We start from the raw sequence: 17029 nt of genomic DNA on the forward strand, positions 1-17029 counted from the left end.
AGGATTTGGGGCATGAAGAACCTTACTTGCCCTGTGACCAGAGATGGCTTCATGGACCTGACCTTGGAGGGGAGGTGGGAACTAAGTAGGTTTAACTGCCTGAGAACTGGAGAAAACCCTCTGAGGTAGGGACAGGTGAGACCTGTTGGGGAAGCCGAGTGGCAGGTTCAGAGGGCAGGTGTGGGTGCTGGTAGGTTCTCACGGGTTATCTCTCATGCTGTCACTCATAATTGAAGAAACTGAGGTCAAGATGGAGACAGGCCAGGCCTAAAAAATTATCCTGGTGTGAAATATCTTAATTCCCAGCCTGGGGCTTCTAGCTGCAGCCCTCTCTGGGGCTTGGAGGCCATTACTGCTCACCTCTGGGTCTTTTTTATCTGTCCCACTCCTGGGTTCTTTCGTGAGACCTCAGTGTAGGTAGAGTTTTCCTGCCTGGCCCACAGTCAGGACAAATCTCTCTCACCTGCCAGTCCCACAGCCTTTCAAACCCAACCAAGTAAACACAGAGGCTTATTTTGCTTATAAACTGTATGGCCGTGGCAGGCTTCTTGCTAACTGTTCTTACAGCTTAAATTAACCCATTTCTATTAATCTATACCTTGCCATGTGGCTCATGGCTTACCGGCATCTTCACATGCTGTTTCTCATCGTGGCAGCTGGCAGTGTCTCTCTGACTCAGCCTTCCACTTCCCAGCTTTATTCTCCTCCTTGCCCCGCCTACACTTCCTGCCTAGCCAATGGCCAATCAGTGTTTTATTTATTGACTAATCAGCAACACATTTGCCATACAGAACATCCCACAGCACCCCAGTTCTCTTGTTGCTTGAGGCCTGGAGGCCAGCTGGGTGAAAGACAAGGCTTTCCCTCTGGAGCATTCTGCTTCCCAGGTTGGGGAGTAGCCTGGTCCCTCCTGTCACTAAAGCCTTAGGAAACAGTGCACAGCCTGGGAGCCTGGTCCCAGTGTATCACTGTCTGTGATGTGACCAGATTATCTCTGGAACTGTTTCGTTCACACATACTCTTCTCCCTCTGGCTGGGGACATGGTGGTGAGGACACAGGGGCTCAGGAACTCACCCTTCATACACTTGACCTAAATTTCTTACTGTTTAGAGGGCCTGGATGGCCGCAGTAGCATCAGCTTAGAGCTCAGGTTCTAGTCTGTCTTCCATATTGTGGTATAGAGATACACAGGATCCCCGCTACCCACCATGTGACCCACTGTGGGTGGGGCTGGAGGGTGGCTGTCTACTCTCAGCTCCTGCCTGCTCACCTGGCTAGGGCCCAGAGCAGCTGCCAGTCACTTAGAATGGAGGAGACCTATTTCGTAAGACTGTGTATTTGAGGTGAGGCTTGGAGAGAAGGCAACCTGTCACACACGGGTGTGGAGAAGGCCTAGGAGCCCAGGTTCTCCTCATCTTTGTTGCCTCGAGGACAAGGGTGCATCGGTATGTGGTGGCAGTTCATGAACCTTCATCAGAAGGGGTGGGGGAAGGGCTGCTCTCCCCTTGAGAAGCTGAACACATCCATGAAAGCATCCTGGGTGCACCCTGCTTCTGGTAGCTTCTGTGTGCTATGGGGGAGCGGGGTCCCTGGTCAAAAGGCTGCAGACCTGGGTTCGGCAGGGGAGCTGGTGCAGTTCCTACGGAGGCAGGTGTGTCCAGTGGAGGAGGTCAGCCGAGTTTACTGCACTAGGCCCTAGACTTTCTAACAGAAGGTAGACTGAGTCAGGGCTAGAGAGGGCATGGGCACACCTGCTCAGGAGAAAAGAGAAGGGTTGGGCACTGTGGGTTGAGTCTGGACAACGTATCAGGGAGCTGAGGGACCTGAGGCTTCAGAGGCGGCAGCAGACTCTGCGGCCAGGAGATTTGGCCTGAGTACTGGAAGTAAGGGTTGCCTGTTGGAACACAGGGAGGCCTGGAGACCAGGTGTGGTCAGGGAGCCTGCATCCTCTGCATCGACTCCCCAGTCCTATAACGAAGGACAAATCCCACATTCCTCTGGTCATAATTTTGCCAAGAACCAGGACAGCTGTACTGCCCTACCTCGGCAGCCTATTTACCCAAAGGAAGAAAATAACGTAGTCTGAGGCTCTCAGCTTCAATGATGACGCCAAAGGTTCTGAAACGAGTGGTCCTCAAAGAGGCCCGATGATGGTGCCTTCCCTAGACGCTGGTTTTCTAGGTCCCCTGCAGCCACATCCCTATTGGAGTGTCCCTTGCTAGAGTTGTCCTCTTTAGATGCATCCCCTCCAGTGGCCTCTTTCTCCTGTCTGCACATCCTTCTGCAGGCTACCTGAATGTGCTGGTGAACAGCCAGTGGAAGTCACGTTGGTGTTTCGTTAGAGACAGCCACCTGCACTTCTTCCAGGACCGGAACCGGAACAAGGCGGCCCAGCAGCCCCTCAGCTTGCTGGGCTGTGAAGTAGTTCCAGACCCCAGCCCGGACCACCTGTATTCCTTCCGCATCCTCCACAACGGCGAGGAGCTGGCCAAGCTTGAGGTACACTGGCTGTGGGACAGGCAGGAAGGACAGCTAAGGGCGGGCAGTCTCAGCTGTTGACTGAAATACTGAGGACCATGATACCACTGAGACAGAATCAGTGTGGCTTCATGTTATATTTACCTCCGTTATCTGCAATTGTTTGCATTTTTTAAAATGTCCTTTCTTATTCAGACCTCCGGGTGGGTGGCTTTGTTACGGTGGTGGGACCATGGGCAGCTTCCTGCACTTAGGGTAGTTGGGGAGTACTTTCAGTACCCACAGTTGCCAGAGAGGCCTCTGAAACTCAAAGGAATGCTATTTACTTTGTATGCCACCAGCCAGGAGAACCCAGGGGCCCAGCACACAAAAATGAGGGCTGTCAGGATCTATCTGGGATCAGGACTTGCTCTGTGATACAGCTGCATTCTGGCCTCTCCCTGCCTGGGTTTCATGCACTGTTACAGTTACAAAAACAAAAGATGACATAATGCAAGCTTGCTAGGAGCCCCACAGGCGGGGACGAGTTCCTCGCACACAAGTAAGCACTTGCCCATTAACTCTGATCCAGTGGTCTTCCAAAGTCTGTTTCAATGCTGCCCTCTGGTGGCTGAATCGTCTACACCAACAATGACTGCATGAAGACATGCTCATTTGCCCACTAGCCCACAGCCATTCACTGGATGACAGAGAAAACTGGTCTCTGGCCTCAGAACTTATTTTCTAGTTTGGTAGTATGGTGACATTTGGCTAATTACATGATTAGTTGTTTAGTTACAGTTTCAAGGAAGGAGAAGGGCACCATGAATGTTGGCTGGGTGTAGGACGAGGCTGGGAAAGGGGGCAGAGCTTGGATCCTAAGACCTTGGGAGCTCCTGGGGGGGTTCAGGAGAGATGACATGATCGAAATGGATGTTAAGATGCTACTATTTGAGGGAAGTGTAGATGGAAAAGGGACAAGAAGGGACAAAAATAAGACCACCAGGAAGTCTCTGCACCTGTCCAGTATGGGGACAGTGACCTAGACCACTAGGAAGCCCCTGAACCTGTCCAGTGTGGGGACAGTGACCTAGACCACCAGGAAGCCCCTGAACCTGTCCAGTGTGGGGACAGTGACCTAGACCACCAGGAAGCCCCTGAACCTGCCCAGTGTGGGGACAGTGACCTAGGAGATGCCTTTGAAAAGTAGTATTGAGAATTACAACAGGAAATAAATGGGGAAAAGAAATGAACTGTCTTCCTTTTCTGGTGGCTGTAAATAATGCCTGACAGAAAACTCAGAGGAGGAAAAGCTGATTTGACTCATGCCATGCTAGAGGGGATGGCATGATGGCAGAGGTGTGAGGCAGCTGGTCACGTGGCATCCACAGCCAGGAACCAGGCAAATGCTGGTGCTCAGCTTGCATTCTCCTTTTTATTCGGTGCAGGACGCCAGTCCATTCCACATCCAGGGGGTTTCCCCCTCTTCGTTTAAACCTTTGTGGAAACATCCTCACAGACATTCCCCAAGGGGTGTCTCCTACGTACTTCCACATACACTCAAGCAGACATTGAGGATGAATGTCACACCAACCCAAATTCTAGTTTGGTTTCTAACTGCAGCTTTAGAAGTGGAGCAGGACTGTGTGACATAATGCCAGAGAGGTAGCTAGTTTTGCTTATGAGAATAAGCCTGTGGCTTTTACAAAAATAATGTTGACATTTGAGTAGAAATGCCTACTGCCTGCCTGCAGTTGATTCGGATGCATTGTCCCCTAAAAGGAAACACACCAGACTGGCTAGGATTGAGTTGGAAAATTAACATGGCTTCTTGCTTTTGTATTAGGTTTTTCAGATTCCTTGACATTATTGATATCATAAACAAAAATAAAACTGAACATTGTTGTTTCTTAGGAAGCGTCTCAGTGGTCTTGTGTACATGGTTTAGACGATGAAAGGGACAGTGACCGTCTATGAAATAAAGAGTCAACCTACGAAGTGTACAGTCATTCAGTAATCAACACTTTCAGCAACTACTAACAGTTTATAACTCTTGATAATCTTTCATGGTTTTACCTTGAGAATGTGGTTATCAGCTTCTAGAAACGTGTGTCTATAAATTGCATGCGATGCTCCCTGCTGATGTCTGGAGTGTCACTGAGAGTGGAACCATGGTTTCACTGCCAGGAAATGCTATTTGGGTTCATCATTAGGGGATACAGTGTGCTGGGTGCCTTGCACAGGTTGTCTCATGCTTGATGGTAGGGATGGGAGTGAGCTGTTCTGGCCTGGGGGAGAGACTGGCCAGGATAGCATTCATGACTCTCTGTCCTTCTAGGCCAAGTCCTCAGAGGAGATGGGCCACTGGCTAGGGCTCCTGCTTTCAGAGTCAGGCTCCAAGGCAGACCCGGAAGAGTTCACCTATGACTATGTGGATGCTGAAAGGGTTTCCTGTATTGTGAGTGCGGCCAAAACCTCTCTCTTGTGAGTAAGAAGAGGCCTTTCCTTGCATGTCTTCCCATCCAACCTTGCCTTCAGACCTGGTGGGTAGCTAGGGCACCGTGGCCACCAACAGCATGGGGTCAGTTGAGTCCTGTGTTAAGGGGATGCAAAGGAGGAAGATGGGAGCTGTTTAGCACAGAGACCCAGATGAGAGCCAGCCCCAGGGGAGCTGCATGGCACAGCCCAGGGAGACCCAGATGAGAGCTATCCCTGGGGTCCATCTTCTACAGCCCTGGTTACTCTCCAGCTCCCAAGGACAGAGTAGGTGACTTCCCTGACTCCCCTTGCCCTTCCTCTGGGCTCCTCACTGGGTCTCCACTACATTCTGGGATATGCAGGGTGAGGTAGGCATTTCTCCTTTACACACAGACAGACAGGCTTGGGCAGGGGTGTCTCGGACAAGGAGGTGCTGCCAGTTTTGACAGAAGCAGCTTGGCTGCTGAAATGGACCTGTTTCCTAACATACAAAATGGGGATGCATCTTGTCTGAGCTGCCCCGGGTGCACTGTGGTCGTGAAATGTGCTGGGATCTTGGGGCTGGTGCTAGGTTGGATGTATAACAGTGAAGAGCCTGCAGAAGACCACCATAGGAGTCTGGGGGACTTGGGGTAGGGCACTTTGTTTCCTCTGGAGGAGAAATCTAGACCCAAGAGTTCTAGAACAAAGAAAAGGAGATGGCTCTAGCTGCGGGGAGGTGGGCATTTATCTCAGATCTGTGTAGCCAAGGGCCTTTAGTCTGCATTCTTTGAGGCTGGTGGGATTCTACAGGGTCCTAGAAGCTTCATGCACCCATGTATGTCTTCCAGACTGATGCAGAGAAAGTTCTCAGAGCCCAACACATACATTGATGGCCTGCCTAGCCGGGACGGCCCAGAAGAGCTGTACGATGACGTGGAGATGTCGGAGCTGACGGCAGTGGTAAGCACTCAGCAGTGGCATGGACAGTTGGGTCCTTCAGCCAAAGCTTTGTCCCAGGGTGTCAGACTGTTCCCAAGATGAGCAGCTCCCAGGTCACCTGCAGGGCCATCAATGCAGGCCACTCATCTTTTGTGCAAGGGGTTGCGTGGTCTAACTTGGATGCCTATCTAGAAGAAACACCTGGTTATTTGCTCTGGTCAGGGATAGGGGTAGAGAGTAGATGGTGGATAGTGTCGCGTGGGTGCAGTGACGCCATCAGCCTTCAAAGGCCCTATCAGTAGCTGAGGTGGGCTGAGCGTGTGGTGGCAAGGTCCTGGTTCCGGAACCAAGAAGTTATTGCGTGGTTGGTAGCTTCGCTCCCTCAATCTTGATGCCCCCCATACCTCACCCACCCCCCACCCCGCCAATAGAAAGACCTGGATACTTTCCTCTTTACAGAGTGCTGTGTCCCCCGGGTCTTCTGCCTTTGGACTCTGCCATCCCACCCAGGGTTCCTCTGGAAGGAAGGGGCAACTCCTCCAGCATGGGAGGGGACAGGAGCCCTGAGGCCAGGTCCCTTACAGCCAAGGGAACAAGCAATAAAACACCCCCTGACTTTTTCCTGTAGGTAGAGCCTGCTGAGGAAGCCACCCCTGCTGTAGATGCTAACAGTGAGAGTGAGCTTGACCGAGTGTACCTGGACCTCACGCCTGTCAAGTCCTTCCTGCACAGCCCCAGTGGGGTACAGGCACTGGCCTCTCTTCCAGCATTACCACAGCTGGATGACCTAGCTGAGACCCTCACAGTAGACCCAGGCCCAGGCCCCACCCCAGATGAGCCACACGCAGGGTCTCCAGAAAGCCTAGAGGAACAGCAGGTACAAGCCATCCCATCTACAGGTGCCCAGCCACCCTGCCATGCCCTGTAGTCATGGAGTGTGACTTCTCTTGGCACAGAGGCAGCTAGAGGATCAGGAGCCCTCGGAGCCCACAGAGCCTACCTTGAGAATCACCACAGTTAAACTGCAGGCCGAGCAGCAGAGAATCTCCTTCCCAGCCAACTGCCCTGACACCATGGCTTCTAGCCCCACCAGTGCCAGCCCACCTGTGAAGGACAAGTTGAGGGTGACCAGTGCAGGTATGTGGACCAGACACAGGCTTAACATTTTAGACATGGTGTGGTGATGTTAGCTTGAGTTCCTCCCTTTCATTTGAGGAGACAGGTTAAAAGAGGTAAAGGAGGTGAAGGAACCTGCCTCAGAACATAGCCAAAAAAAAGTGAGGGACCAACTCTCTCCCCATCTCTGCTGAGCTAGCATCAGCATGGGTGTTCTGTCACGCCCTAGGTTCTATCTAAGTCTAAGAAGTGGGCTTAGGTCCAGCCCTCATCATCCACCCCTGCTGATACAAGCCTTTCCCTGTCTGGGTCTGTAGAGATCAAACTTGGGAAGAACCGGACAGAGGCTGAGGTGAAGCGGTACACGGAGGAGAAGGAGAGGCTGGAGAGGAAGAAGGAGGAAATCCGGGGGCACCTGGCTCAGCTCCGCAGAGAGAAGCGGGGACTCAAAGAGGCGCTGCTAAGATGCACAGGTAGGGGCTCCCGGATGAGGGCCAGGGTGGAACCTTGGCCCAAGACACATGGGCTTTGAGAGGGAAAGACTGGGATTTGTTGATCTGCCTTCTGAATCTTTCGACCTAAGCCCCCTCACCCTTTGGTCCAGATCCACAGATCCTCAGGCCAGTGTCAACAGCACCAGCAGGTAGTTAGGTTGTTCCCAGGTTGAGATCCGGGTCAGCTGACAGATGTCCCAAGTCATCCTTGCGCTGACCACACCTGAAGTACACTGTAATTTCCAGGCTGTTGTTTTAAGTGCATAAAATTGAGACACTTTCAAAGAACTCTGAGGCCTTGTAGTAATTTTCCGAGGTCTCACATCATTCAGGGGAGGTTTCCTAGCAACCTACCTCTGAGGCCCTTCTGAGTTACTTGACCTGGATCCCCCTGGATATTTAAATCACAGAGTCTTGCCAGCAAGTACAACTGGCTTAGCAGGTTTGGGGACAAATGCAGCAGGTTCCCGGGAAGCCACATCAATCGAAGGAAGGTCTTGGGGGTGAAATGGCTCCACTTTTTAGTTGTCAAGACAGAGTCCATTTGTCCAGCAGTGAACCCATTTAAAGTGCACAAGAGAGTATTTCTTCATATATTCAGTCAGCAGCTGTATGGGTGATTTTTCCATTGCTATGGCAAAATACCATGACCAAGGCGGCTTATAAAAGACAGAATATATTGTGGGGCTCATGGTTCTGGAGGGGTTGAGTCCATGACTGTCATGGTGGGCATTAGTGTAGATGTAACGGTCTTATTAAATAAGAAACACAGAGCCAAATGCAGAGTTAAAAGCCCAAGAGGTCAGAGCAGTAGCTAAGAGCTGACACTAAAACTGCCTTTTTACCACCCACTGCCGCTGCCGTCCTTCCCCTGAGAGAGAGCTACTTCCTGTGTATCTGTCTTTTTATTGACTTGCTGTTCTGCCTCCTCATTGGTTGTAAACCCAACCACATGACCTCCTCGTCACTGCCTGTCTATACAGACCTCCAGGTCTTCTATGGTTTGTATTGAGATTAAAGGCATGAGTCTCCATGCTGGCTGTGTCCTTGAACACACAGACTCTGCCTGCCATGTGATCGGATTAAAGGCATGTGCCACCACTGCCGCCGCCTTCTTCTATGGCTTGCTATTAGCTCTGACCCCCAGGCAACTTTATGTATTAACATACAAATAAAATCACATTTCAGCACAAATATCACCACACATTGGGGCAGCAGGCAGGCATGGTACTGGAGCAATAGCAGAGAACTCACATGTTGGGACAGAACCACAAGAAAGAGAGAGAGCACTAACTGGGAATGGTGTGGGCTTCTGAAACATCAACGCTCCTCTCCAGTGACACACGCTTCCAGCAAGCCACAGCTCCTAATCCTTCCTGATAGTTCCACCTACTGGGGACCAAGCCCTCAAACATATGAGCCATTCTCATTCAGACCACCACAGCAGCCATCACCACAATTTATTTCTTGGACCCCAAAGAGAGTCCGTCTCTGTAGGCACACACTTCCTGTTTCCTTCCATCTCTATAAGTGGGATTCCTCATTTTTTTAGGGATCGGCACTCTTAGATACGGTATGTCAGGTTTTTATTGCTATGATGTAATATCTGGAATAAACAACTAAGAGGTGGAGGGCGGCTTTATTTAGTCCATGTTTGTTTGGCTGTTTCTGAGTATGGGAGAACAGAGGGAAAATACACCTTTCAAAGGCATTTCCTGAGAGCCCAGTTTCCAACAAGACTTTACGTCCCACAGTTCTATCATCCCCCAATAGTCTAGTAAACCTTGAATCTATCAATGGATTCAACCATTGCTTAGTTCAAAGCCCTCATGAGCTCATCTCGGGGAGTGACCTCAGACACATCACAGGCATGCTTTCCTCATTTCCTGGGTGTCACTCACTCTGGTCAAACTGGTGATCAAGATTAGGCATCATCAGCTCACAGCAGCAGAAGGCTGGGACGTGAGGTAACGGAGCTCACCATAGCAGTCCTTGGAACCCCTAAATACACGAGCTGCGCTCTGAGGAAGGGGTCTAGGCTTCCCCGGCTCTCTGACATAGATATTCCAGGTAGGGAAAAAGAAACTTCTAACTATGGCTTATTCTCCTGGCAAATGGATTCCTTGGTCTTATAGTCGCAGGGAAGAAAGTGGTTTCAAAGCATTGATATTGGATAGAAATTATATATATATATATATATATATATATATATATATATATATATATGTATATATATGCATATATATATATATATATGTATATATATTAGTGTATATATACACACTAATTTCAGGATCCCAAACATCACTACACTAGTTAACTTTTCCTCTGTGTATTTTTCTGAAACAGTGGCTCTGTTACTGCTTGTCATCCATCCAGGACTGTTGGTCGTCTCTCATAATGCTTAAGAATAGCACCTCAGGTTTCCTGTGGTTCTTAAGTGGAGCTGGGGACTCCATGTTAAATGTACTTGCTCTAGCGGGTAATCATTTCTTAACTCCGGGCCAAGGAGATCCAAGGCTAAAGACCACATTCAGGCCTTGGGAAGCTGGAAGCACCAGAGGATAGAGGCAATAGTATGGGTCAGGGTTACAACATCCCAGCCACCCTCCAAGGACCTTTGGTAAAGTTGCTTTCAGGCTTGAATTGAGTGGTTAGAACCTCCCAGAAAGGACTTGGGCTCAGACTCAGGTCTGCCTGTAGGAGCAGAGCTTCCCTCTGGATTCCTTCAGCCTATGAGAACAGAGTCACTCAAATTTGCTCTAGAAGGCCGTCTACTACACGTTGAAAGGCCCATTTCCACATTTCTATGTTAGATCCAGGCCTGTGGTCCACATGAAGGGGTGCATGTAAACCCTGACTCTGTGCAGCGTGGTTCCCTGGCCTTGGCAAGTTTAATTCTTCTACAGATAAGGGAGTCCTGGCCAACCTGGAGCAGAAGCTGAAGAAAGTGGAGGAGGAGTGTCGAATCGAGGAGGGCAGGCGTGTGGACCTTGAGCTCAGTATCATGGAGGTAAAGGACAACCTGAAGAAGGCTGAGGCTGGGCCTGTGACGCTGGGCACCACTGTGGATACCACCCACCTGGACAACATGAGCCCTCGCGTGAGTGCTGGGCACTGTGGCTCCTCTGAGCTGTATGTCGGGCTTCCTGGACACACGTTGGGAGGGGTGGGTTTTCTATGGACAAACCTCTTGACCCAGCCCTTGTTCTCCGCTTTAGCCACAGCCCAAAGCTGCCACCCCCAACCCCACTCCAGACTCCACCCCAGTCAACTCTGCATCTGTGCTCAAGAACAGGCCCCTTTCAGTCATGGTCACAGGCAAAGGCACGGTCCTGCAGAAAGCCAAGGTAAGCGGCCAGCCCTGGCCCCTGGGGCCAGTGGAAGTGCTGTAAGGTGGGGCCTCTTGGCTGCAGATGGAACACTGTGGCTTTTGGCACTAGCTCTGAGTGAGAGGTGTGCTCTCAGGAGAAAACTGCCATGGCTCAGTCTTCATCACTGATTAACCAGAAAGGTACTTAATTCAAGTGTTCTTCCCAATGAGCCTGAGGGCATCCCTACCTCTCAATGGATTCCAGGGGTGGGCTGTGACTGAAATGGTTTCAATCCAAAGGTTTCTACCATCAAAACCAAAGAAGCCAGCGACAAAAGGCTCACTAAAGTGAAAACAGGCACTACTCCCATGGAATGGTTTCTTGCCCAAGGACTCAACAAGAAGCCTCGTTAATCCTTAACTTGTGTGTATAATAAGAAATGTGCCTAGAGCTACCTTGGCTTTGACAAACCCAGGATTCTCTTTGTTCCTGTCCTGTGTACTTGATGAGATGGTCAAACACCCATGCCAACGGTGAACTATTAAATCCATTTCATTGCATGAGCCTCTTACTCCCTTACCACTGCAGACATTACTAATCAACCATCACACTTGGCTGAACCACAGCCTCAAAACCTCTCCATAGGTGCTCCACACAGGAATGAGGCTAGCTGTACTTACAGCTGCTTTTGAGCTTAATAGTTTTTCTTACCTTTTCTACATCTATGAAGGTGGCTACAGAGAGATAACTTTCTTTTTCGGGTGCTTATGTTTGGTACTGTAGGAATGGGAGAAGAAAGGAGCCAGTTAGGAAACAAGAATCACCTAAAGACTCTGTGTCAGTGTGGACCTTGGTGACAATCCTGCTTCAAGTCTTTGATAAACAGCAGCTCTGAGGGAGGGTGAGTCTGTGCAGAAGAAAAAGCAAGGAATGAGGTGCCGTGAATGGAGCTTTGGTTAGAGGAAGGCACAGTCTCCTCTTCAAGCCAAAGGGAATACAGCAGCAGCGGCTTCTCTGGAGACCTAAGTCTACTGGCTGTTAATGAGACATTGTACTTTTTCTTTTTTAAGATTTCATCCATCAATCTATTGTTTTATCAAGATTTTTAAGTAGTGAAAAAATAGCCACATGGCTTTGAGTGACAAGAAAATCTACCCTTCTGACCCCTTATCTTTTATCCTGTATCTGGCAACATTAAGGGTTAGATTACCCTTGACTCCACACTGGTGGGCCCTTACATAGTCTTTGATGATCTTAAAGAGTGCTAGCCACCAATGGCGTGAACTCTGGAGACCAGTAGCAGGGACATATTTGGAAGGAAGCTAAGGCACTGAGCCCACTAAGGACTTTCCCCCTAGTCCACGGCAGTTGATTCAACCACCTTTAACAGACAAACTCTTAAACAAATGCTGTATTGTATAGGGGAAACTCCCTGTGTTTACAGACTCTGTCCTGTGTCCAGGCCACTTTTAAGAAAAGAGTTAGTTAATGGCCTCTTCATTCCCATTTTAAAGATGTTTTTAATTTCTGGTCCTCTTGCAAGAAAAACAGTGGTGAGTTAGAGTACTGGCAGCCAGTGCTGTCCTTTTGTGGTCTGTCTCTCTGTGGCGGCATTAACACAGGTTGAAACATTTCATCTATCACCCACCCCATTTCTGGGCATTCAGAATCAGTTATCAAACACTGGTTCCTGAAGGCTAAATGTTTTTATGCATATTGTCTTTCTAATCCCAGGGCATTTATTTCCTGTGTCATAAACACTTGGTGACCTTTATCAAGTGGTGAGTTAGATTTTTTTTAAATAAAATATTCATTATATTTTGGGTTTCCTTTGTATTTCACGGCATGACACTGGGCAAAGGTTTTGATTATTTACACAATGAACTTGAATGCACACTGGAAAGACTGGCAGAGCTGCATGGGGTAGCCCAGCAAGACACTGTAAGGATCTTTAATCCAGCTGAAGAGTTAACTGCTGTATAACTAAGGTACCAACTGCACAGGAAACATCCAGCTGAAGAGTTAACTGCTGTATAACTAAGGTACCAACTGCACAGGAAACATCCAGATGAAGAGTTAACTGCTGGTAACTAAGGTACCAACTGCACAGGAAACGCCCCAGAGGCTAATTTCATGCAAACAGTTGAAAGCCAGACCTCTGGAGGTTAAACAGGCTCCAACCAACTCTTGGGAAAAAGAAACACACCAATATGCACAAGGCTGCCTATGCAATGATTAAGGAAATTCGGAACACAAATTATTTATTTTATATTTAAAAATCAACAAGACCAAATTCTGACTCCTTGAACATGCTACTGCAATTTAAGAAATAAGATAACCTAAGCAAATGGAATAGCAAAATTGACTAGGAAGCCTTAAATACAGACACTGGCAAGATTTTATAAGAAAATACTATGACTATAACAGTGTGAAAGTTTGGGAAATCCAGGCATTCCATGATAAAATTAGCACTGCTCCGATATGGAAATGTCCAAATATCACAAAAGAAATCTTATCCAGGGAGTCAAAAAATTGATTCACTGGTTGAAACCTAACAGTATGTAACTGTTCACATCCACAGTCTAAATGTGAAGGAAACTTGCAGAGAGTAGTGTCTCAGCCAGCCAGACTGACCCACAGAACACTGTAATGGTGAGGGAGTCTCATCCTGGGAGCCTACGTCACATCCTGCCATTACCAGTGCTTCTCAGGTGCTTCCAGAGCTCTGCAGCGCTTCCCCTGAAAGCCCGGCTCCAAAGAGCACAAGCAAGGGGGAACCCACGGGAGTGCCGCCGCCGCGGTTAGGCGCCTAGTTTGCCCCACAGATACAGGTGCTCTGGATGACGAATCTCTCTTGAAAAGTCCCGCAACAGACTGGGTGGGAGAAGCATGTGAGGCAAAGCCAGTGAGCGTTGGAAGGTAACTTCCTAGTCACCCCTCGCCCCCAATGGCTGAGTTTGTGAAGTCCGCCCTTCACTGCCACCACCAAAAACGAGGACAGCAATGCACTACCACTCACTTCTCCTAAATAAACTCTGAAAGGAAGCCCCCAAAGGTCTTACTGTGCCGCCCCCAGACCAACCACACGGGAGAAGCCTTCTCACAGTACGCCCCTTCCCTATACACAAACTGGCTAATTGGTCAAACTGCTGTCTGAGACCTTCCCAGGTCTTTCCCACACACAGATCTGGTCACCAGAAAACCTCACAAATGGCACATAATCCCTTTTCAAACTAAATCCATAGGAGTTATCTTTTCGGAAAGGGAGAAGTCCACCTTTTGTGTCAAAACCATCACTGCGTGGTACGCTCCGGCAGATGCCTTCCTCCAGACATTACCACCTTTCAGCCTTCTCTCTAGCATTTGTGATGGTCAAAATGGCCCTCCAGCAGGCCATCAAGCTCCCTGGCCTCTTCCTTATCCTCAGGAAAGGTGACAAACAGGTACAGGAGGTAAATACTGACACATTAGCAGTTTCCAACATCACCATAGTGACAGACAGCTGCAGCTGCTCCTGTCCCAAGCAGCACAGTCCTCTGTGGCAGAGGCTTGTGGGCAGGACAGCTCTGCTTAGAGCTGGAAGCAGATGCTCCAGAACTCCCAGGAGGTGCACCGGGCCACAGACAGTGCCTTTCAGATCCTGAGATGCCCAGGAGCTTGCTGGGGGGTTGGCTGCCATCCTCCGGTGGGCTCTTGACGGAAGCTACGTGCCATGGGGGCATCTCCTCTCAAGACGCCTGGGAAAGAGAGGTTGTTAGAGTCTTCCCCTCAGCCAGTGAAAGGCACTAGATCAGACCCCCATCCCACCGCCCACACCTCCTCCTCCTCAGCTGCCACTGGAAGCCAGTGTGTGCCAAGGGCTGAAAACCCATAACCCAGGGTTGTCTTGATTTCTGCCTGGTCTAAGAAGAGGAGGCTTGGATGCTGCTGTCCCCTGGGTCTGTCACCCAGCTCTCCTCAAAGTCCCTTTCCTCTCAAAGCTCCAGTACCTCACTTGCAGCCAATAGGCTGTTCTCATGTCACCAAACAAATGGAGATATTCAAGAATGGACACCAGTTACCACAGTGTCACCCACCTACATGTCTCTGGTCCCACATCCTGTGACACTATCCCCATGCTCCTAACCAACACCCACCTCCCTGATGTCCTGCTCATATCCAGTGCACCTGACTCTAATGTCACATTCCAATACTACCAATGCACTGTATTGACACACTACTGGCTCTGTCCCCTCACTAGAATGGAGGCTTCATAAGGGCAGATCTGTCTTAGCTATCAGCCTGGATCTCCTACTCTTAAAAAAAAAAATGCCTGAGATACGTAAGACCCTTCCAAATGTTTCGTACAAATGACTGAATGGCACAACCTGCCTTCTGCCAAGTCTGTAGAACTTGGCAGGATTAAGGAGACCAACCCCATCCATGCCTGAACAGCAGGGACCCACTCACGGTTCTCACAATGGGGGCCTTCCCAGCCACCCCGGCACTCGCATCGGTAAGTGCCATTCTTTAGGACACAGGTGCCTTCATTCATGCATGGGTTGGGTTTGCAGAGGTTGACTGGCCGCTTGGCTTCTGCAAAGGAGAATGTGCCCAAGCCTGGGTCAGATCCAGAGGTCCCTATCCTAAGTAATCCTAGTTCAATCTTAAAGGCCGTGCAACTGAATTAACACCAGAGCGTCTCCCTTGGTCCTGAAGCAACAGTTTATCACGTGATTGATGAGATTGGATCCTTGGACCCTTAAATGTATAATATAGTCACACCTGGGACTTCGTGGGACTGTCAGAGTTAGCACAGAAGCTGACACACGGCAAATGAGGACTAGGAAGCTGTCTTCCTCGTAACGACATGTGTGACGGCTCAGACAACTCTAAGGGAGTGTGCTCCCTCCCACTCACCTCTACATATCCACTCAATGAGCACGTCCTGGTGGTATGGTAGGTCCGAGTAAGCTGCCACATGGATCAGGGAGTCCCGGGGACCAGCGAGCCTCCGCACTGCCTCCCTGAGGACAGCCCCCACGCTCACAACCAAGACTGAGATGCCATTGTCTCTCAGCTTCTGGGCAGGGACAGTTGCATCTTCTACCCCACTCCCACCTGTGAGCATCACCACAGCTTTGGGGACACCAGGGCGGGCGCCCCTCTGGACACTCATCACCTTGTCATCAATGTGCAGCAAGGCTGTGCCAGCAGAGCCCACACCCCCGAGGTAGGGAGCCTGGCTCATGGCCCGCAACACAGCGGCACGCGTGAGATGGGTGTCCAGCCCGAAGGCTGTCTGCACCTGGCTGCCGAACACCACCAGGCCAACCTGTGCCACATCAGGGTTCACATCAAAGCGCAGGGTGCATTTCCTGATGAAGGTCTGCATCTGAGCAAAGTTCTCAGGTCCCACTGAGGCAGAGGCATCCAGCAGGAACACCAGGTCCAGTGACTGTGCTTGGCAGCCTGGAGCAGCAAACAGAAGAGGTCCCTTGTCTGGGCCTGGCTGGTATAGCAGGGACTGTTCTGGACTAGGTGAGGTCAGCCAGTGTGCTGACTGCCATGTGGTCTCCACTCTCCTCATAACCATAGCTCACCCTTCTAAAATATAAGCGTGAATGCAAGTGGCCACTTTGGTGCCATTTCCCAGTCTCCCTGGCCACCAGATACGGCCATGCAGTAGTCTCCATCTAGTGGAATGTGCTTTCCAAGTTTGAAACTATAAATTCTAACATGTGCAAGTGGAAGCCGCTTGCCTTGCGCCTCCCTGCCCCACCTTTTCCTTCTCACTGGCTGACAAATGGTGGCCTTGGACCTCAACACGGAAGCCACGAGATGGCAAAGTCAAACTGCCTGCTGGCTCAGGCCATTCACCTCTGATCTGATAGAAGCCTCCAACATATGGAATCCTTTTGGGGACCCCGATGGCCGCTCTTGCAGTTCTTTCCCCACCCCCTTACGCCATGTGCTGCCTCTGGGACACAGGATGCTAATATTACGATACCCGCCCTCTACAGACTGGTGATCTATGACATGTGGATGGGAAATGAACATGTATGTACAACAGAGTCAGCAACACAGTAGGGAAAGTGGGAAAGGACCAGAGGGGACAATAGGACAAGCTGTGGCTTGGGGATGCCTGGGGAGGTGACATTTCTACTAGCTCTGGAGGAGAAAGGGTGTCTCTAAGTGGGGAGGCATCTTCCCCCATCTTACAGTGGGGGGTAAGGTGGAGACTGCAACAGCCGGACAGGAAGTTCTCG

General features: G+C 50.0%; 2 protein-coding genes across 8 annotated transcripts in view; one reads left to right on the forward strand and one right to left on the reverse strand.

The window, feature by feature from the left end:
* Afap1l2 (actin filament associated protein 1 like 2) overlaps nt 1–12599 on the forward strand; it is a 102194-nt gene extending 89595 nt beyond the window's left edge. For 4 of the 5 annotated variants that reach the window (XM_052763427.1, XM_052763423.1, XM_052763424.1 and 1 more), the window contains 9 exons: nt 2289–2500; nt 4797–4942; nt 5767–5878; nt 6486–6734; nt 6814–6994; nt 7291–7446; nt 10377–10570; nt 10689–10817; nt 11565–12599. In XM_052763427.1, coding sequence (XP_052619387.1) covers nt 2289–2500; nt 4797–4942; nt 5767–5878; nt 6486–6734; nt 6814–6994; nt 7291–7446; nt 10377–10570; nt 10689–10817; nt 11565–11591 — 1406 coding nt within the window. In that variant the 3' untranslated portion in view covers nt 11592–12599. The remainder of the gene's footprint in view (nt 1–2288; nt 2501–4796; nt 4943–5766; nt 5879–6485; nt 6735–6813; nt 6995–7290; nt 7447–10376; nt 10571–10688; nt 10818–11564) is intronic. The other variant, XM_052763426.1, reaches the window with a different exon arrangement.
* Nucleotides 12600–12669: 70 nt separating this feature from the next.
* The window catches only part of Vwa2 (von Willebrand factor A domain containing 2), a 42630-nt gene continuing 38270 nt past the window's right edge, over nt 12670–17029 (reverse strand). The window contains exons 12-14 of one of the 3 annotated variants that reach the window (XM_052763429.1): nt 15681–16232; nt 15231–15356; nt 12670–14518 (exon numbers count right to left, since the gene is read on the reverse strand). In XM_052763429.1, coding sequence (XP_052619389.1) covers nt 14415–14518; nt 15231–15356; nt 15681–16232 — 782 coding nt within the window. In that variant the 3' untranslated portion in view covers nt 12670–14414. Of the gene's footprint in view, nt 15357–15680; nt 16233–17029 lie in introns of all 3 variants that reach the window. The other 2 variants (XM_052763430.1, XM_052763428.1) reach the window with 2 other exon arrangements.

This window comes from Peromyscus californicus, unplaced genomic scaffold (assembly GCF_007827085.1).
Source record: "Peromyscus californicus insignis strain IS unplaced genomic scaffold, ASM782708v3 Scaffold_4__1_contigs__length_199733344, whole genome shotgun sequence".
Classification (NCBI taxonomy): Eukaryota; Metazoa; Chordata; class Mammalia; order Rodentia; family Cricetidae; genus Peromyscus; species Peromyscus californicus.